The 22,893-nt window shown below is 41.1% G+C and overlaps 1 protein-coding gene across 1 annotated transcript; it reads left to right on the forward strand.

The window, feature by feature from the left end:
• The first annotated feature begins 1,824 nt into the window (after positions 1-1,824).
• emx2 (empty spiracles homeobox 2) lies at positions 1,825-6,322 on the forward strand. Its single transcript, XM_063874210.1, has 3 exons — positions 1,825-2,522; positions 3,667-3,851; positions 5,129-6,322. Exons 1-3 carry the CDS (start codon positions 2,135-2,137, stop codon positions 5,294-5,296), a joined length of 741 nt encoding a protein of 246 aa, XP_063730280.1. The 5' UTR covers positions 1,825-2,134; the 3' UTR covers positions 5,297-6,322.
• Positions 6,323-22,893: the final 16,571 nt, after the last annotated feature.

Consider the following 22,893-nt stretch of genomic DNA (forward strand, 5'->3'; position numbering starts at 1 on the left):
CGACTTCAACCTCTTGGATCCCAGCAGCTAAAGTATTAGATCCAAATTATCTAACTTCTAAATGGTGCAACAGCAGTAAAACTAAACTATTCTTCATCATGTTGTGGACTTACTGGATCTTAATCATTTAAGTTAACCCGTTTTGCAAGCATTGTATTGAACCGTCATAACGTAACTCACCACTAGAGGTCAGTAAAGCTCCGTGCAGAGGACCCACTCGCTTCTCCCTGAGAGAGCTGTTCTGGTTCATGTCAACGCTCAGCAGTTAACTCAGGAAAATATGAACATGCATGCAGCGGTCAGCAGACAGCCACTTAGAGAAACCAATAACATCATGTTAGAGTTGTTTAAAAAAAACTTCAACCATACTGAACTAAATATTACTTAACAACAAATGGCTTTGCATGTGGCAGACCTGGTCCGATTTAAAGCTTTGCCCTGGAATAATGTTAATAAATGTAATAATCCTTATCATGAAATTAATAAAAATTCGTGTCATATGTATGACAGAAATTGAATTGTTACGATTTTAAAATAAAAGGCTCTTCACAATTAAACATTTACTAAATAAAACACCGGAACTGCTAAGAATTCCTGTTAATTCAATGTAATATGACACAAAGTCAGTTCAGTTGCATTATGTGATGCAGGCGTACAGCTGTTGAGGCTTTAGTTTACAGCCTATTGTATTCTACACAGACCCTTAACCTAGCCGCACAAATAAACCGACCTTTCCATAAGCTTTGTATGAGCAAGTGTGTCCTATATTCTAGTCTGCGAGTTAGCGATAATGATAATGATAATAATGCCACACTTGAGCAATATTTTTACTTTGACTGCGACTTCCATTTTCTGACATCTGAAGGTACCAAATTTATTTCAAGATTTCCACCACCACTCAAAAAAAATGCAGCATAGCTATACAAATTTAAATTAAAATACAATGTTAATCCCAATACCGTTTTTTACATTTTAATGGCTGCATTTATTAATTATTTGTATTATTTGTTTTGTCTTTGGACAGAGTCGTGACTGTAACTGCGTGTTATTGGTGTTTATCATGTCTTTGTGAAGGCCCTCGGCGCGCGGCCATGGCTGCAGCTTGGTGCTGCTGCACACACAGGGGGACAGCCTGCAGTCACAGGTAGCCACTCCAAAAAACACCTGAGCGTTTTGCATTGAAAAACACTGAATGGCACACAGCGACTCTTGGGTGGGAAGGTGTTACTGAAATAGACTGACACTATCCTGTATTATTGACAAAAGCTTGATCTATATAGTGTTGAGATCCCACCCTGCAGAAATTAAGTAAATTCTTCAATTTGAATCGTATCTGAAGAATTTGTAAGGAGCAAGGACGAAACAAGAATTGAATACATAAATATAGTTAGAACAACAACAACAAAATTGAGAAATAAATAAAGCCCAATCAATCTGCTGCTGTTGAATATTATCCAGGCGTGCAGCCTCGACTATAATAGACTTTAATAGAGTTGATTTGATGTTTGCGCAACATTGTTGTGCGTAATTAAAAATAATCACTTGCTAATACTAACACTACACGCACACCCACCCTTAAAAAAAATATCAGTTTGAAGCTGTCATAGCCATTAAATGCAAATAAGCAGGCTACCTTGAGCTTTACTGGTTCAGATGAGTGTGTTAAATGTCCTGGAGATATGTGCGCGCGAGTAAGTGTGTGCGCGCGTGTGGGGGGCTCCTCTCTGGACGAATCCGTTCCGTGTTGCGCGTTCGAGTCCGCCTCTCCGCGCCCCTGCTTCCCATTGACGCACTTTTTAAGCGTCTTCCCCTTCTCCACCTTAAGGCGAGCAGCAGCGGCAGCGACCAATCACCATGCCATTACAGCCTTCAGAGGAAGCTGTTTATGGGACTGCAGCGCTAATTAGGCTCATGAACTAACAAATCTGCCTGCACGAACCCGGCGAGGAAAACGATCACATCCATGGATTAGTCTGGGAGTAGCCGAGCACTTTTTATTTTGTGGCTTTCTCGACACTGCAAACTTATTTACTGCGCAGAAAACTTTCCTCCTTCCTTGGGTGTGGAGTATTTTTTAAAGCGAGAGCGCCTACCACAGCTTCACCTTAAACTGGGGAATCTGGACTATCAGACAATGTTTCAGCCTACACCCAAGAGGTGTTTTACGATAGAGTCTTTAGTGGCGAAGGATAATCCTATACCGGCGTCCCGCACCGAGGAGCCCATCAGGCCAGCGGCTCTCAGCTATGCAAACTCCGGCCAGATGAACCCCTTCCTAAACGGCTTTCACTCCGGCGGCAGGGGCGTCTACTCGAACCCAGACTTGGTGTTTGCAGAGGCGGTCTCTCATCAGCAGAACTCTGGCGTCCCGGTGCATTCGGTGGCCCCGCCGCACGCCCTCGCTCACCCGCTTTCCTCATCACACAGTCCGCACCCTCTTTTTGCAAGCCAGCAAAGGGACCCTTCAACTTTCTACCCCTGGTTATTACACAGATATAGATACTTGGGTCACAGATTTCAAGGTAAGTTATGCAAACACTTCGTTTGGCTTTTTTACGCACGATCGGCTGGGGATTGATTTCCTTCTCTCTATCGAGTAGACAGTATCTAAGGAATTAAAATATGCAAGCTTTAGGGAGCTGTTTTTAAACCTACCATGTCCACATTTCAGGCCAAAATAAGAGACTTATTTAACAGATTAAATCGCAAAAAAATGAACCTGTAGTGAATTTCTTCATTTAAAAAAAGGAAAATCTCGAGTAAAATGTAAAAAAGAATTGTGGCCGTGGCTTCTTAAGCTGTTTGGAGAAATTACTCAAGTCTAAAAAAAGATTACTCGAAATGTTGACTTGTTGTACACTGTAGTGGAGGTTATTTTTAGCATTGGATATATGATCTTATTCATGCATAAAAACGACGCTAATGCATCTCGCTGCTCTGCAGTTTATGCAAAGACTTAACTCACATTTTATTTACAAATACTTTTCTGTTTTTAAATTTAAAAAATGCAACAATTATGGTTGCTATTTATTTAATCTATGCTAATTATTTCAGGCTGACCTGTGTAAAATGTTTGGGTAATTTAGATTTTATTAACTGAGTTGACTTGGCCTCTTGTGTTTTAGACTAGGAGAATGTGTTTATTATTTTATGATTTTGTTTGCTCATTTTATGGTATTTATATTCTTGAATATTTGTTTTTTTCCTGACAAATACAAGTAAAATTAAAAGAATTTAAAGAAATGCATTCTACTGTAATGAATAAAGCATTTTTAGCTGCTATTTAATGGAAAGTGTTCGTGCTGCTTCAATTTTACCTGTTACAGTGTTTACATAGGCTATTGAGATAATTTAATTATAGGCCCAGGATTACACCCCTGCTTTGTGTTTCTTTATCCCTTTACTTCATGCTGTCTCACACATTTAAAATGAAAAAGGTCAACAATAGGAAATCATTTAAAATTGCATATGTGTTGGATAAATCATCTCATGTTTATACTTATATCCAGCCTCATCTCAGGTATTATTATCATGCCGTATTTCCAGTCTGCCCCCTGTACACTATTGTTTCCTAGCTGTGCGCAGGCCTGCTTGTTATGGAGATGTTAATATCTTACATAATAAAAGAAAGGTCATGACTGATGCTCGTTTTCTGCTCATTTCCAGGTAATGAAACGAGTCCAGAGAGCTTCCTTTTGCACAACGCGCTGGCCAGAAAGCCCAAAAGAATCCGGACAGCTTTTTCACCTTCGCAACTCCTGCGGCTCGAACACGCGTTTGAGAAAAACCATTACGTGGTGGGAGCAGAAAGAAAACAGCTCGCCCACAGCCTTAGCCTCACAGAAACTCAGGTAAGAACACATATATTTGTATTAACATTAAACTTCATATGTTGCTGTTTTCTTTCACCTGGGCAACGCGCTCATTTTATTCTGAAATTGATATATTGCTGTTTGGCTTGTTGTATCATATTATTGCCTTTAGAATTGGCCCATTTGCACTTTACTGTTAAGTAATTTGAAATATGCATCCCTCACATTATGGCTGGTGGACTTTATGTGATATTTGTATTTTTGGTCTTAAACGTGGCACCGTGAGTTAGGATGCTTTTTGAATCAAGCTGGTGGAAAAACAATGTATCCTAACATATGACAACAAAGAATAGACATTTAGCAAGCAAAACAATAATTTTAAATAATCAGCTACAACATTGTTCGTACACACTAGAGTCCATAACTGCATGTTGTCAATAGCAGACAGAGGCTTTCTGTTGGATCCGATCCACTGTCATTGTATAGGCCTAACCTCATTTTAGGAGGGGTTGAATTACTTTGTTTTGGGGGGAGAATGTTGCCTTTCAAAATGGAGGGCAAATTAACCAGTTAACCATTTTATGGGATAGGCGATACAAAGAGCGAGGCGGGTTCAGTGAATTCCCCCTGCCATATTTAAGATGCTGTTTGAGCCCATCAGCCGCTGTCTTTTGTCCGCTGCGTCTGCTCTGGGCGGCAGGGCCTTTGGAGGGACTGAAGGGAGAAATGAACCATCACCTACTTTAATTGGCCCACTGAAGGCTTATTAAATGCACCTCGGTTGCCATTTAAAAGACAAAAAGGGGGCTGCTGAGTGACAAAGCAAGAACAGACAATTTATCGATTTAGATGTTGTTAATTCCCCGATGTACCACTTACAGGAGTGTGTGAAACGGTGTGTTAAAATGGGACTACTTCATTACTTTTAAACGTTCACATGCAGGCAGAAATAGTCTTATTTCGAAAAAATGTTGACCTAATTTAGATGTAATGTTAAACTTTTTCCAAACATAATTTAATGTATTTGTGCGTTAAAGTAATATTAGAACAGTTTTAATTTGAGGATTTAAATGCATGGTTGACAATATCATTAATCCATGTTTATTCTGGAGGTTGTGTCCTCTCTGAACACTAACTGTAGCTCACAGTTTAGCTTTTTTTATTCCCATACCACCGCTGCCTGCTTGCAGTAAGCCCTGCTACAATAACAATGTGTCCCTTTTACGCGTGGTTTTGCGCACTGGTCAATCGCGGGTTTATCTAGTGACACTGATCCAATTCTTTTCTTTTCTTCCTCTTTTTTTCCTCCTCTCCAGGTAAAAGTGTGGTTTCAGAACCGGAGGACGAAGTTTAAGCGACAGAAGTTGGAGGAGGAGGGCTCGGAGTCTCAGCAGAAGAAGAAAGGATCGCATCACATAAACCGGTGGAGAATGGCGACTAAACAGGGGAGCCCAGAAGAAATTGATGTCACTTCGGACGATTAAAAAAAAAAAAAAAAGACTTTATGAGCGTCTGACTGATGGGGGACATGGATAAAGGATGCTGTGTAGAGACAGTGAGGGGGTACAAAGCCAATGTCACATTTCAAATCTCCGGATCGGCAGCTGAGGGTGAGAGAACCCCGACATGTGGCACTGCTGTCACTGCGTGGGTCTGTCAATCCAGGTGACCCAGGAAATGTGACTGACAGTGTCTCAGTCCCACCACCTGAACCCTTCCACGCACCGACCACCACCACTACAATCTCCCATCTACCACCACCTCATTTTTTTCTCCAATTCATATTGGACGTTTGCACTTCAGAAGGTTTTTTTTATGTTAAAAAAACAAAAACATTTCCACTCCAAGATACCAAAACACCAAACTGCTTTTGTAAAACTTGAATTGCATGGTATAGTTTTTTTCTCCTGGTAGTTGTTTTTTAATTTGACACGTTTTTTTTCTCAAACCAAGAAAAAAAAAACCAATATTGTTTTGAACTCTATTTTCAAACAGAGATGTCGTGCTTCTTCCTTTTTACAAAGTGTGCAGTCTTTAATTAATGATTCTCGTGTAAAAGTGATTGTGAAAACATATGAAGTAGCGGTGCTGCGTTAAAGTGTTTTTTTTTTTATATAGAACAAAAAAAAGGAATTTCGATTTAAAACAAAAAGAACTTATAAAAGAGTGAATCAGACTACAGATAAAGTACTTAAATGGAAGGTGTCAGGGCTTTCCTTTAACCTAAAGCTTTACCAATGTGTCGCTGTGGCCCCATGCAGCCTTCTGTCAGGATTTCCCTCCAGTGAAAAGTTGCCACGAAGGACTAAATGCAAGAATTGAGTTAAAAAAAACAAGCACTGAGCGTATTCCATGTACAGAAATGCTAAAGTTAATGTTTCTGTTCAACCCTCTTTTACAGAATGTAAATAATTTTTGTGTTTGTGTTAAGTTTGCTACAATTTTAACACAAAGTATACTTCCAAGAAGTATGTAATTGTCAATATTTTGTCAATAAAGTTTTATCAATATGTTGCGCGCAGTAAAAGTAAAGACTTTTGATTATAGCTGAAACAGCCCTCTGGCGCTTTAAGGGCGATTATATTTATTTTATTTTGTGAAATCAAACGGAATCATTTTGGATTAGTGTACAGTGAGGTTTTAAAATCTAAATGCTGCAGCCTGTAATGCTCTGCGTTTGTTTCTCAGTCAGATTTTTTTTTGTAAGGGCTGCGCCGCTGCAGCTACAAAGAGTCCCCACAAGCTTTTGTGAAAGTGCAAATCAGTTTGGGCAATTATCATGCGGGTAATATGAGGGGGAAAGGGGATGCATTGCCCAGTGGTCCACTTTAATCTCTTAATCCACGGATCCAAGGGGCCTTGGTTGGACATAATTTAGTACAATCTGACTACCCCTCACGACGCGATAAGGGAAGGTTGCAATGTGCCGCAAAATGGGATCTTTGTTTAAAATCTTGTCCTCTAGGCTCCATCATGCTGCAAGCTGCTATAGTGTTTTTGGACTGAACCGGAAAATAAGAGTATTTCTTTAACTAAAAAAACCATATAATTACATGAGGAAATTATTTTCTGTTTACACACAAACAAACCAACAGAATCAATGCACCGTTCAAAAAAATCTGCCAAATTTATTGAATTGGATTATGATTGATTTTTTCTTGTGAAATCATTCAGTTCAGTGTTGTCTGGTGCGAGGTTTGTTTAATTGTTTCCTAAACTAAAACGAGCTGTTTTTGTGATTTTGGTTTGGGTTTGGAGGGGGGGCATATAGGGAATTCTTAATCGGCCCATAGATTATAACAGCAATAAAAATCTTTCGAGAATACCATTAGCTTTGGAGAAAAAAAACCTAAAAGCTTTATTACAAACCCAGCTTTGAAATAGGGGGGATTAGAGGACTGAAAGGGTCCCACAATAGTTAGAAGAAAAGGTTTCATGCTAATGAGGTTAATGCCCTTTGTATCTCCGGACTCCACAACTTCATTACTCCTATCTCGGGCAACACCGAGCGGCTCAGAGCTTCACAATCCACTCGAGCTTTTCCCTACCCTGCCTCTAAAGAAGGATTTGATAGCAGTCCTGTTCAAACTAGATAATTATATCTTTTCAAGTTGGAATTAAGATAAAGAAAGTGCAGTGGAGGCGGTGAGCCTTGATCCGCCGCAAACAAATTTGGCGCACTCCCCCCCCTCTGTGCGCCTGTATGGACACACAGGAGACAGGACAGGCTTCTCATTAGAGCTGGCACAGTTTGATTCATGTAAACGCGTTTGTTTTTAACCTGGAATTATCTAAAGAAAAAATGTAAATGTAGCGGCAATTATTCTATTGGAAATATTTTTTGCTGATATGAGATTTGAAATGTAGCAGGTGGGTTTTAAACATTTAAAACTAAAATGTACCAAATGAATAAAGCGACTTCCTTTTAATTCTAAATTAGAAAAAAAAAAATCTGAAGGCACCCGTTACAATATTTGAATAGTAAAAACATTGCAATTTAGAATTTTTGAAATGATCGTGCACTTTTATATAGAGTATACTTGGTCAAAAACCCGAAAATGATCAAAACATAATTATTTACAAACCACATAGCTTGGCTAATAATTAAATATATATTTTTGCGTTTTAAAAAAATTCAAAGAGCCATTCTTTCAAGATCTAGCCAAATTGAGAGTAAGGTCCCATGAATGTAATCGTTTCGGACAGAATTCAAACCGTGTGTGTTATGATGTGGAGTGGGCCCTCGCATATCAGATCCCTCTTCCAGACGCTCGTGCTGTGTGTTAAGGGCCAGCTGTGGGGACCTTTCGTGACCCGCTTATCTAAACTTAAGCTGCTCCGCTCCGTCCAGGGGCCAAACTCTCCATAAATCATCATCACAGCTACTGAACTGTTGGATTATTCCTTAAATATTCACCACCGAGCCTGTTTGGGCATTTTGGACCTGAGCCCCCGCCGCATGAAACATTTAGGCTGCAACGTGAAATGATTATCCGCCATTGAAAAGAGTAGTCTGTCCTATCAAGTGACCCCACTGACCCAAAACCTCTAATCTGCAATTAGTAGGTATAATTACGTCCGCTGACACCACTAATGTGGATAGTGGCGCGGGGAGGCGATAGGCGCAAGACAGGACTCGGTATTAGAGCTGAAAGTCAATAATTGATCGACCTAAGATAGGAGAAGTGCTTTTTCAATAGGATGGATTAGTTTGTCAACATAATGTCTTAAGATTTATTTCATCTTTCGGGTGAAAAGCTCCTGAGGTGGCACCTGTAGGCCGTGCTGTCTCACAGCGACGTCAGGACTAACTTGATCTGTCCTGTTTCACAAATTGCTTCTGAAATTGATCCTTGAAACGAGAGAATGAAGCCCACACAATTCCCTTGGCCTTGACATAAGGTGCAGCGATAAATATACAAGACTAATGAGCAATTACTATACAATCACCCTTCAAATAGCTTACATAATAATAAATTAAACATCGGAGCCTCGGATTCAGTTTCTGACTTTATTATTAATAACGAGGGAGGGGCGTTTGCTGTCATGATGTGCTCGGATGATTATGTTTTCCGAGCGCAGCAATTTTCCAATTCGCCATCGGGAACACAGTCAGCACTTATTGACTCGGACTGAGTCCATGGGCTTTTCACTGGCATCGACACGTGCGGAAAAAAATCATTTTAATAACATGTTCTTTTTCATTGGTATGGATTTGAATCTACTTCTTGATCAGACTTTAAACAGATGGTGCGTTTAAATACACGATTACACACAGAGGCACTCACACGGTGATCTTAAACGCAGCATAAACCGGCCTGCTGCGTTCAATGACATAATTCGTTCATCGTTAAAGCCTAAATTCGACTTCATTTGCTTAGACAATACATTTAATATTGGGTTGGGCAGTCATATGTCAATTATATAATATGTAATGATACATCTTTATAGGAATTTTTTTTTTCTGTCGCTAAATGTATCTTTTTCTTTTTTTATCTTCCATCACAATTAATGAATTCAGAGCAGGGTTACAGCTTGTAGACACACACTAAGAGGCTGGCAGCAAAATGTGATTGTTAATAGATGAATGAAGCCAAGAGCCACATTACAAGCCTTTCTGACAGACCCATGCGGTGTCAGGCTTTGGTGTTGCACTGATCACTGAGGTCAACACACAACCAAGAGATGTCGCAGACCTACAAGTAACAAATGGCCTTTTTACTATGAAATATTCATACTGAGCTGCGATTCTGAAACTGTAAACTTTTTCCACCTGCACAGACGTCTCTTTCTCCGTCTGTCAGGCTTCTTCTCGGCCTCACTCCCACAACACCTCGGTTTGGGATGCCTCGTAAAGTCTAAGGTCTCATAAGCTGTTTTTTCCTCTTATTACTTTCATTGGCTGCAACAGTAAACATTTATTTCCAAAGCATTAATATTCTTATGACCTGCTGCTAGCCCGTGGATTCCTAAGGTTTATTTTCTTTAATGACAGGGAGAATTTGGGCTGTAATGTGATGCAGTTTCATTTGCATATAAGTGTTTCCCACATATGCACCAGCTCTGAAGAGAGCAATTGTCGACCCCCTGTCCTCTGAAGTTCCGAACTCCAAACATTTTATAGGTTGTATCTGCAACCAGCATTCCCCTCAGTGCCCTAATGTGTAACACATGGTGGACTGTACACCTGATAAAATACCTCAGGGGCCCTGCAGTTTGGAAAATCCTCAATTCGCTCCCTAAATAAAACAAACAATGGCCTCACTAAATATATCACATGTGCCTGCTGAGCTATTTTGTGTCTCTTGACCTGCAAGTCCCCTCCCACATCATCAGCACTGATACGGGTCCGTGCCAGGGCACAACCAGCAGGTACTTTTGAAAATAATACCACCGATTTTAGAAGCTCTGGTTTTTACCTGCTGCAGGCTAAATATGCTGTAGGTGAAGGGCTTGTTGGAGCTGCTTTGTTAGAGCCACATGATTGTTCTTCTGTCCATGATTTTCTGTCAGGATCTGATCACATCCAATGAAATTAGCTCACATCCAAACCTGGAGTCTACTGCTGCTGTTTCATATCTGAGAAAGTGCTGCAAATGTGGCAACAATTACAGCTGAAATGTAATATAGCTGTGAGTGTGTGGGTTACTGACCAGACAGGTGAAATTGTGGGCACCTGTTCTTCTGTCCCTGCTTGGCACCCTTCTGAACTTCGCTGTGTCTCCCCCTCTTGGTAGCTTGGAGGGAGAAAAAGCTACCCCCAAAAAACATTAAATATCAAGTTTCTGTTGGCTGGCTCTGACGGCAGTTGAGTGGTTAGTGTCTGGAAAGTGAGGCAGCATTAAATACTGGTGGTGGACTTCTTGGACAGCGCCTTGAAGAGAGGATGGTGCATCGCTTTCCCTTCTTCCTTTTCAACACGAGTCAACTGAGCCTATCACACATATTTAAAATGTAATTGTAGAACTATGGATTTCTCAAGAAGTGCTTTATAATACACTGGTGTTGACTAAGTGAAACATAAACTTAAATAAACGCCTCACTAGTAAATACCATTCATTTTTGTAGCATTACTGTACGTTGTTTTTTTAAATTATACATATGATGTTGCAATTTGGTTTAAGTAATGCAATGGGATTATGATACAAATGTGTTGTATAACTTATTAACATTTCTACGACATCAGTGTGCAGTTGGCGTCCCATATTGAAATTGGACACATTTAAAGCAGCACTTACCTCTTGCAATAGACCTACATGGCATATATATGTTTATTTTTTACCGTATATTTATCAATTATGGACCAATGACCCACACAAATAGCCTAAGTTAGTTTGCAATATATTCTAAATTTAAATAAAACAGGCAGAAATTCAATAATTAACACAGAAAATGCAGTTTATAACACAACAATGCAACACAAACAATTATAACATAAAAAACTACCATAAAACCATTGCACAGACAAAATGTACCAATATGTCGTGCCTCTTTTAAACTGTTTATTTTCTGAATGCGGAACAATGAAAACAATCAATAATAGAAAAAAGTTGAAAACAAATTCTTATAACATTATAAAATCAGACAGAATAAGTAGCTGACTGCATCAATATTTAAGCCTATATATTTAGCAACTTGCACAAATTAAAAAGTTCTGTTATTTATTTTAAAACTTGAATGAAGAAACATCTCATGAACCGCAGAAGGAGATACACTGACCAGAAATCTGTAACCATTCTAAAGGCAGCATTCATTACACAGAGGTATTATGACATGAAGTTTCAGCTTCTTCTTGCTTCATTCCACATCTTTATGAAAGCCTGGCTCTTGTGCCAACTCTTGTTAGCTTCGAAATTACTCTGAAGTTATTTGTGGCAGAGATGCAAAGCTGTGCCAATTCCCTGGTCAGTGATGTCATAAACAGGCGCTTCAAGTTGGTTTAAACATCACTAATATTCACAAACAATATTTTTGTAGGAGCTGCGTGGGCATCTCTTGTGTTTGGGCATACGCATTTGTGGGCAGGCAGTGGGTTTCTCTGCATTCTCCATTCTTGCTAGCGTAAAAATGCTGCTTGAAAAAATGCTCTGTGGGTTTCTTTCAGGGGAATTGGATGTCCTGGGTTTTAGGGACAAACATTTTTGATTGTATGTTCAGCACAAACACCTCTCAAAAAGTGGTTTTGTCTCATTAGCTTGAGAACTGAAGGCGCCAACTCCAGCAGAGATAAAGCACAACATGGAATTAATATAGGGAACATGACTTTGGAAAAAGCAAGACAATGTTTGTTGCTTCGTTCCTTGTTCTTAAATTTCCTGTCATAAAAAAGTGCATCCATCGGTCAAAATGTGCTGGTGTGTCTGACATCCAAACACAGCCATGTAGAAAGAGAAGTAAGTCGTTTGGATATTTGTCCTGAGCAAAAACACAGGGTTTCAACATGGCTGCTCAGAGAGCTGGAGCATTGCTTGACAAGTGGTGTAAATGATTGGTAGTAGTAATTCAGGTTGTGACATCTATTATGGGCCAGTGAACACCTTAACACCTCCACAGAGAAACTAACCCAAATTATACTTGCTAATCATCCACTCATAATGTTCTTCCTCCACGCTGCAGAGCTTAGCCATTGAAGGAGAGGGATGCTAACGTTGTCTAACGATCTCAAGTGCAGTTTCCGAGAGCCGCCTTCTAATTAATAACAAGCATAACTTCTTGCGGAGGGTTTATGTAAGCTTAAGGTGAAATAATTACTCCTCCAGCAGCAGCAGCAGCAGCAGCCCTCCTCGTACACCGGGGGACTTTGAAGTCGGACCGGCGATGGTTGGGAAATCTCCAACATCACCGATTGTGCAGCACTCCATTATGCATTACCAGCAAGTGAGATGTGTTCTGTGCCACACCTGACTCTAACTGGTGGTAATGCTCACTGGCTAAAGTGCTGTCTACCATATAATTGGATGCAGTGTGAACTCTAAATGCATGTAACACACAGAAATGACTGGCAGGTGACTTTGATAATGTGTGATGATCTGCACCGGCATGCATCACTTTCTCAGATTAATGATTCAGGAATATAAAACAGCAGTGAGAACAAACAGGTGCAACGGCGAGTGTAGAATATATGGACGCTGAGGTAATGGTAATATCCGTCTTTTCATGTCCAATTACTGCACCCAGAGTCACCGCACATGGTTCTTACTGTAGCTTTTGTCCTCCCCTCCCCCTGCGGGCAGTCCTATGTGTTTATAAGCGAGGTATAATGGCAGCAGAGTGTGTAAGTGCTGCAGGTTATTTTGTATTTGGAGGTGAGGACATGGCAAATCAGAGCACTTCACACATGAAAGGCAGTAGTAGGTCCATTTAATTCTCTGTGCCTCTCTTACGCTGGATCTCGCTGTCCTTTTAGGGGGACTCCAGAGGCTAGTTAAAAGGTGTCTGATTCTCGCCATGAATCTAATTAGATCTCTGACTGAGGTCTTAACATCTCCTTTGAAAGAAAAAAGAAAAAGAAATGCATGGAGGAATAAGGTGCTAAAGCCCCTACCCCTCGCCTCCACTGCACCTTGGCCCTGCTCCCTCCTTTCCTGGAGAAAAACAAAGTCCTGCAGGCTAATGAAGTTTGTAATTAAGGAGATTCTGTCAGGCTGAATGAGTAATTAGGACGTGGTCTCTCAGGGGTGTTAATGGTGGTCAGGCTCAGCACAGGCTGCATGTATGGCCGAAGAGAGCACCCTTTCATACCTCACTAGGAAACGAAAGGGAAAGAGGAAGGCTCTGTTTCCTTTCAGAGGGAACATCTTGTTGTTAATGCTCTATAACATTTTCGGTAATTATGTGTCATTAAAGATCAGAAACTAATGCTAGTAGATCCGCACAAGATTTATTCCCAGCGTGTGTTTACATATGTCTATAGGAAACATTACTGTATTTGTTACCCCGTTAATTTGCTGTATGTTTCTGATGTGATGTGAAATCAGATATCATTTGAGGGAAATGGCTGCGGGACAGGACCACGCTCTGTTCTCGGTGAAGACATCTCCGTTCTAATTATCACATTTACTTCAGATTGGGCGACTGTGCTGCTGATAAAGAAAGTTCACCTGGCCTCAATTAACTATATTTATCTCAGATTATCCCTCTATGAGATTTCTGCTCTGGCAGAAAGATTAGCGTTATTAAGAGTCGCATATGCAGGATGAATACATTTTCAGACAAAGTGACATCTCTTAAGGATGAGAAATTAAATCAATGAAATGAAAATCAAAAGGAAGTAGCTGCGTGTTCTTGGGATTCTCCAGCAGCAGGCTTTTTTAAAATTCTGCTGTAGAATCACAGTTTACATCCACTGATATGCTCTTTCCATTTGGACAACAAATTGAAAAATGTAATTTGGTAATTGTTTAACTGTTATCTAAAGTTATCTAGGATTACATTTGTTCACTAAAACATGGTAGAGCAGTGGTGAGGTTTACTTCAATTGGAAATGCATATGAATATGTACATCTACAGTGATCAGATACTAAGGCTTAGTCCACAGCTACATGTCATTTCAAAAATGTATATTTCACATTATGTTATGAGCTTTTGCCCGCCGGGCGTTAAGGTAAACAACATTTTTTTAATTTGTTTTTGTCCACCCAGGATGATTTTCATTCATTCTTCAATTTCCAATATTGACATGTAGACAGGGAAAGTTGTTGGCTTGGAAATGTTTGCGCCGTTAATGTGGATGTGGCAAAACATAGTGCTGTCCTTGTTAAAGGGTTCTTACATGTTTAAACATAAATGTACAGTAACTCTTCCACTACCAGAACGAACTAGGCAATCACTGCTACATTATCTAACACTACAGCAACACGGACCCACACCTATGTCAGCTGATTGGATGTAAAAAATAAATATTTTCCCAATGACTTGTTTACATTTGGACTATAGGCCTAAGATACAGAACATATCACCCCTAAAGTAGGTAAGCTAACTAACCAAACACATAATAAAAAGGAGCAGATTAGCGTGTTTACAAACCGATGTCTTTGACAGATACAGTAGAAAGAGCCACTTCAGAGGTGGAGCGCTTTGATCTGTGGTTAACCTCTACATTCTCTGAAATCATTTACACTGTTTAGACTGGGAAGTGTCCTGCTGCGAGGCACAACACCTGGGCTTTGAACCCGTGACCTCACATCTGAGTGCTCTCACTGAAGCCCCTGCTGCCTCCCGGTCAGTTGGAGGATCAGCGTGGACAGACAGGCCCAAAACTCTCATTTCCTGTTTTGCCTGCAACCAACCCTTCCCACACTACAGAAATAAAAAAAATGCTACCTGTGTTTCAGGTAAAACATAAACACTATTTAACCTTTGTGAGGACAAGTCATGTTTTCACTGTAAATTCACAAACCAGTTTTGAAAAACATTGGGGGACTGCAGTAATGTTTCCCTTTTATTGCCATTTCTTGTTTTCTTAGCATTGCTCCCGCACACACAAGACAGATCTGAGTTGCAGACTCATTACAGGTTAAGTAGAACAGGTGTTTGTCAGCTCCAGGCAGACCTACGTGGATGAGGCCTTTTTCTGTTGGTTACTTCCTCACACATTACTCTTCAGCCAAATTGCTCTGAGTGTAGGCTTTGCCCGGCCCATCCCTCATCGTCCAACCTGACCTCTCTACCCTCCTCGCTGCAGGCGGGGCTGGAGATAAAAAAGCAGAAGAACGGCTCAAGGAATCCTAAATATTAGTGGTTGTAAATCAGCCCCCAGTGGCCTATGAATAGCAATTATCTTTTTCTCACTAATAAATCCCTCCAGTCACAGATAAGATGGTTTCCCTGCCTAACCTGCAGTAAAAACAGCTAAGTATTGAGCAAGCACAAATGGGAGGGGTGCAGCAAATAAATGAGGGCTCTTTAGCTGTGGATTACACTCAGTCATAAGAGAAAATATGTAGTCTTTTGTGCTAGTGGCGTGCATGTATGTACTGAAAGGGAAACGGCATATGATCACAGGACTTTGGGAATTCAGATGATATCAAGAAGCCGAGCAAGAACTCTTATCAGCCTTATCAATAACTGCTAAACACGATTCACTTCAATGCACAGTGACTTTCAGCTGCCAGAAGTGCTGAAATGTCTTGAAAATGTCACTGAAAGCACCAGTCGAAGCAATGCGGTGAGTGATAGCAACGTTATATTGATCTGATAGGTACCTTTGATTTTGATCTGGAACAGGTCAACATGGGCAGGATTTAGCTATTGTACAGCGCTACGATTAAAACTGGCCGATTCTTCAAACAGAACCATAAACTAACTTCCTCTCCTCTGCTCGGTGTTACCACTGAGAATAGGTTCACTGTACCTCTGCACTCCACTGGGATTTACAAGGCTTCGTGGTCATCATCTATGTAGGAGAAAAACACGGCAATGAGCAGCGGTGGGACTTTTTTCCCTCTATAAGGTGACTGAACCCTCATTCCATGTAAAGACTTAAGTTAACCTCATTAAGCTCGCTCACACACAACATACATAATTATCCCTGAGAGGATAGCCAGTGCTAATACAAATTAGAAAGATAATTAAGCTACTGAGACTGGCCATTGCATCTCCCAGGGCTTTGGACCCACAGAACCATTATGGTGAATTAGAGGAATTGTTTACAGTCACAACAACAGCCTTTTAACAGTGGCCATGTTTGTCAAAAGTCCCACATAACCTGGGTTCAAGTGAAATGCGCCTTATTTAGTCACCTGTGATACAGGAGCACAGGTGTTAAAGTTATAACCTCACAAGAAAAACACGATAATGTGAATTCCTTTCTGTACACAGTGTGGCCCTACCTCGCTGAAAACAAAGAACCTCAAGTCAGTTTGAGAGAAGTGCCTTTGGGCGCTCATAAAAAATCAATCTAAATGACAATTCACCTCTGTAGTGTGCAATTCATCTGGTCTTCTCTGTAACAAGGCAGTTTAGTGCCCTGAAAAGTCTTAGAGCTACTTCAAAGATGCCTTAAATGTCTCCTCAAGCTACAGGAAACACTTCTCTCTTTGCCTTTGGAAACGCTCAGTCAAACAGGAACAATAAATCTGGCTGATTTCTGCATTCCTCTTGAGATCATATGATACTTGTGTAAAACTGCTCCAGTCTGTGCGCAACAAACATACATGTGGACAGCCTGCTCTCTCCGCAGCGTCACGATTAGATCAGGGCTGAACGTTTTGGTGGAAATATGTCAAGAGAAAAAGATAAGTACACACAGCTGGATGCATTTTGGAGTGCAATTCCCTTTTGTCATAGGAAGAGCACACGCTGTGTAAGGCCTAAATGGAAATGCTGTTGCGTTTGAGTGCACCACAGCAATTGGAGGGAAATTGTTGCACAGACTTTTAAAAATGCAGCACTACAGCTTGTGGTGTTGAAGAAGTTTTTTGGGCCATGTGCGGAGGACAGTTCTCTTCGTTTTCATGGTGAGGGGAGTACGAAGGAGAGGAGCACGCTGCTGGTTGTGTGCCAGCTCTGCCTCCTGTGGTTTCACGCATAACAACCTTGCATGTGCACAGCTCTGAGTAAAGCATTGATTTAAGAGGGTACTTCTTCTTTCCACAGCTTTAGCAAAACAAGCCCCTATGTTTGGATAGACCCGGTAAGCAGCTCACTGACCTGAGCAATGGGTCAGATTAAGTTAGACCCCTCCCCCCCACTTCCCCACCCCCTCTCTCTCATCTAAACCCCCACCCAGTGCAGTATGAGGAAAAGGAAAGTGCTCTTCAGGGCAGGCAGGCCTGTAAGCCAGGTCAAGGGAGTTGCTCAGGAAAACAGGAAACTGACAACAGAGACAAATGATAGGTCTCACCCATTTGCCACAAAGGTTGATCAACCATAATTGCTGCGAGAGCGATACTTAAAGTCTTTAAAATTATCCTCATGATATTTAATTGGAGAATGGGAGCGGTTTACTTGAGAAATTTCCACAGCTCTGTATATTTCCACTGAGTTTGGTAACCAATTTGTTCAAAGCGGTTTTAGTTCAGGTAAATATGTTACCACTCAAAAATGAACCTATGAAAAAGCTTTGACATCAACACTGCAAACCATCCATTTTAATCCACAATTAAAGAATCATTCACTTTTGAGCGTGTTATTTCTGCAGAATCACAAAGCAAACATTGTGACATGGAAACAGTCTGGACTGATATTATCTATTGACCCTGCTGAGAGACTGACACAATAAGTTAGTTACATATTTTCTCTGGAGGGAGAGTTGTGTGTGTCGCTTTGTGAGTGAGTAAGGGGAGGTGAGTAGAGAAGCTGCTTTTGGCCAAAGGCAAAGATAAGCGTATGGGAGTGGAGCTGGTGGTGGAGGTGGTGGGGGGACACACAATGGATTGAGCCAGGCAATCAGTGCGCGATCTGGGGCGGTGTTTAGTGGTGCTGTAAGATCTGCTAAACTAGCCCTAATTTCCCCTGTTGTAGGAGATGTGTGAGTTGAGGTGGAAAGGGGCAGGAGGAGGGGAGGCCTTTGGTCTGTCAGAGTGGAGTTAATCTGAACCTGGGGCAGCACGTTCACTTTTGATGGAGGCCAGAGATAGGACGCAGAGGCGGAGGAGGAGGAGGAGGAGGGCAGGGAGGATGAAAGATCACCCACACCTGCGAGGGGCTGCCGAAAGTTACAACTCACTCAAAGAGGCCTTTCTACTGCTGCTCCATTTGTCAAGGGTGATGGGGGCAATAGCAGTGAGCTTCTCTCCATTTCTCTTTTCACTGGTGGCTCATCATATGCACTCACAGCCACGGGATAACGATTACATTGATTTGTCTTTTTACCAGTAAATCTTTTCCAAATGCAAATATATTGCATATCTTTGTCAGTCTGTAAAGCAGCTGTGAAAGAGGTCAGATTGAGGTCTGTACACTCCATCCTTTAACTTTTCAATTATACTATCACAACAGAATAAATGTAACAGACCAGACTCAAAAACTAAGCAAATATATTCCTCCATCACTCCATTTTTGATTCACTGTGGCCCCTTTTTGGTTTCGAGAGGTGTCTGTGTACGAAATCCCCCATAATCCTCTTGGAGGGAAATATGAAGAACCACCCCGAGAGGTTTGCACTCGTTGGCCCTGCGTCTTCCTCTCATGCACTGTGAGATTCATCTGTGCCATCAAGAGCTTTTGTAGAACTTAAAGAGCCAGACTGATTCCAGCTCTTTGCTTTCTTGCACCATAAAACACTGAGATCCAGAGCAGTCAGTTCTGTCTTTCCACAAACTACGATATCATGAAGAACTATTCACCGCTGCGAGGATTTAAAGGCAGAGTTTCATGAGCTTTGAAATGAGGATGAACACATTGTCTGTACCAATAACCGTTTCAAAGTTAGAAACAATCTATTCTGCAGACATGTGCAAGACATATTTTGGTGGTGTATTTATTTAAGACAGAAACTAGCATGTTTCTAAATGCATTAAGAGTCGGACTCTGTTTGTGGTGAGTGTTTGCAAATGCAGCCTCCCAATAAAGAGGGGAGGAGAGCATTAATCCCCCTCCCCTGTCTGTTTCATCTGGCCTTTTTGCTCTTTGCCAGGGTAATGCTCTCCCCTCAGCTGGCAGCTCAGACTGCGCCGGGAGCGCAGCACATCTGGATCCGAAAGCCGAGGGAGGGATAGTGTTTGTGAAAGTGTGTGTTTGACGGAGAGTTTGTGTGTGTGTGTTGGGCAGGTGGGCAGCACTACATGTATGGGCATATTCTCTGAGCTATGAGGAAAATGCCCTCTGTGTCCCGACATGACGGGGTGAATTCCCAGGGAGAGGTAGCTCCTCATAAACAAAAGCATATGGTGCAGCTAAGAATCATAAAGATTTTGTTTCCGTTGCCCTGGAGTCCCTGAGAGACTTAAGCATCAACTTAAGTCAAAGAATGAGTGTATACTGCGAGACAGCAAATCTGTAAATTATTATCCAGACAGGGGGAAATAAGTATGTCTCTTCCTGAATACAAGGCGAGCTCCCAGCTGGGAATGAACCTGACTGTGTTCTGCAATCGTATATTTTAAACGACTAGCGTTAATGTGCACTCATGCTAACATACTGAGATCTTGAAGTGAAGCATGCTTAGTGAGCTTTGACATTCCTGCTAGACACATTAGCTTTAGGATCTGCGACACTGCAAAGTGCTCCCTTTCCTTGACACCATGATACTCATATGTGTAATATTTTGTGGAGTGCGGTCTGGATTTTCAAGTTTTTGAATATGACTTGCAAATCAATTTCCATATGTCTGTCTGTGCTTTGTTACTGCAAGCACGAACTATTAAAGGGTTTGTGTGCCTGTGTGGTGAGCAGTACCAGAAATTCAAGATTTTTCTCTCAGCTATTCTAATGAGACTCTGTTCAGATATAGACAGGAGAATTGCCTGTGCCATATATAAACAAAGCAAAATCATTGTGTTTGACAAGTGAACTAAAGGAGGCTTGTATATGCTCATCGCAGGTGTTAGCAGCGGCCTCAGGCGCTTGTTGAATAGATGCGAGAAAAAGTAGGACAGAATTCCTAGCAAAGCTAACAGGTCAGGGACTATCCATCTAATAATGGCGAAGTGTTGTGAAAAGCAAGTGAAGCAGCAGCTCATAGATCGCATTTCACGCTCTGGGCCAATTAAGCTTGCTTTAAAGAACGTTGAGAGCCCCTGAACATGACCAAAGGTTAGAGATGGATCTGTCTCAACCCTTAACACTAAAACCATGAAAGTATGAACGCTCATTGCCCTGCAGTTTAGCAGCATGTGGCCACGGCAGTCATACACCCAATAGTCTTGCAGTGAAAAATAATGGGCACATCTTTACACCCTCTAGTCCTTCACACCTGCATACAATGTCTTTAGTTATCAACGGGAGGAAGTGGTGATCCTAGCAAGAAACAACATTCCAGACTGAATCACCTGTAAGAGCCAGCTCATCATTTCCTTTGTCAATGTTTTTGAGAGAGGCACCGGTTCATTGTGAACAGCTAACTGGTGATGCTGGGTGTGAGAAAGTGTTGCTGGGGTATTTCGCCACATGGAGGGCAGACCAATTGTGTGTACGGCACTGTCTCTGTAGGGATTAGTGGTGCCGTTAAGTGGCGATGAGTTGCAGTGGGGGGCCACATCCCCTGCTCCCTCATTAAATTGCCGGCAGCTGCCCTTTATCACAGCTCCGCTCCACCATCATACTGTACCATCAGCAGCCCCACAGCACCCATGGTGCCAGTCTAGGACCTTTGACCTTCATGAAATCTCCTTTGGTAGCTTTAAGAAAGTTTAATTGCAGGCTACTGTAAGACACACTGTTTTTTGTTTCATGGGTCAAGCATATATGCAGTGTATTTCTTAAACGGACAGTTAGAATATACATCTTTTTCCTTTTACCTGTAGCGCTATTCATCACCCTTGACTGTTTTTCTGTGTGAGTTGCAGGGTGTTGTACAAGGCAGGAAGACATATTTTTTGGGCCTCCACGGTCGCAATGGATAATGGATTGCGGTCCGTTTTTACAAAAGCCTACTTCTAGCTCCAAATTGAGCAACTTATTCAGACCATCAGAAAAAAGTCAAGATATATATATATATATAAATACAGCGGGTAAAATAAGTATTGAACACGTCACCATTTTTCTCAGTAAATATATTTCTAACGGTGCTATTGACATGAAATTTTCATCAGATGTCGGTAACAACCCATGCAATCCACACATGCAAAGAAATCAAACCATAGATGTCCATAAACTAAGTTATGTGTATTCAAATGGAATGAGTAAATAAAAGTAATAATACTTATTTTACCCGCTGTATATATATAGAGTACTATTTTTTATTGTTAATGGTGCTCAGAGTAATCAAATGTTGTGGCGCCGTGCGCAGTGTTCTCTTACTTATTGCACCCACACTTAGCCTTATGGAAATGAATGTACCATGATGTCACCAATATGCAAATATTATATATTTTGTATATACTTCAGTAGCTAGGGCTGGCTATTTTATTAGAAAAGAGTTTGCATGTTTTCTATGGCTTGTTGCATAAAACAAGCCTTCATTTCAACAGAAGATCAAACCCTGTTGCAGGCAGAATTGCAAAGTGAAAGCTAAACTTATAGCAAACGATCCTTAACACAGATAGTTTCATTATCACATAGCCACTGCATTGTGCAATACACATTTGCCTTATTAATAAAGATAAGTTAAGCAAAAAGGATAGAAAACTACAATAAAGCTAAGAATCTAAGATGTAAATAGTGGTTGAATATCAAGAACAGTTCAACTATTTTCTTCACTTATACAATATATATTGTTATTTTCTATTTTGTCTGTTACACATAATTTACTTATTCTGGGATGTTACCTGTCTGCGGATGGCGTATAACCACTTAGCAGGCGATGTGTGTGAACGTGGAGACTAGGATTGATTTGTTCTGTTCACGCAACGACAAGACAAAGATCATCACAGCAAAACGGCAAATGTTTCCAGGAACAGCCTTTTCTCTTACAGACACAGCACTCTCATAGCTCTTTGATCCATTACAAAAAATCTATCCATCGATTTCTCTTTTAAGTGTACGTGTGCCATACAACGGTATATGCAAAAATATCAAAAGGGGTCCATAAATATCCCTGGGATCTAAACAGCTTTTGAACAGAGATAGAGGTGTGTTCAAACACCACCCAGAATGCCTTGCCTCAGGCTGTGGCCGCGGGGCAGAGATGGGTTGTTCTGTAGACAGAAAAATGGTAGGTGGGACAGACAGTAATGACTAGCTCCACATGTCTTCCCCGAAAACGCCCACTTTTGTGAAGTTTGTCATTTCCTTAAGGCATAATTCATTTCTGGAACAATGAGGCCATGAATTGGATTTCACTTTTGAATTATTTCCATCATAATAAACACCTAATACATCTGTAACTGGAAGATCTTTCTTCCCACTGTAATCCTTAATAAGTACCGTAGAAAAGAGACAAGCAGTGAGTCCGAGGCAGTTTAGTTTCAGTAGTTACAGTGTTACAGAGTACAGCAGCCCTGCCCCAGTGTCGGGCCCCGAGGCGACGGAGCTGAGTCGA

The sequence above is a fragment of the Eleginops maclovinus genome, chromosome 22 (genome assembly GCF_036324505.1).
Source record: "Eleginops maclovinus isolate JMC-PN-2008 ecotype Puerto Natales chromosome 22, JC_Emac_rtc_rv5, whole genome shotgun sequence".
Taxonomy (NCBI): Eukaryota; Metazoa; Chordata; class Actinopteri; order Perciformes; family Eleginopidae; genus Eleginops; species Eleginops maclovinus.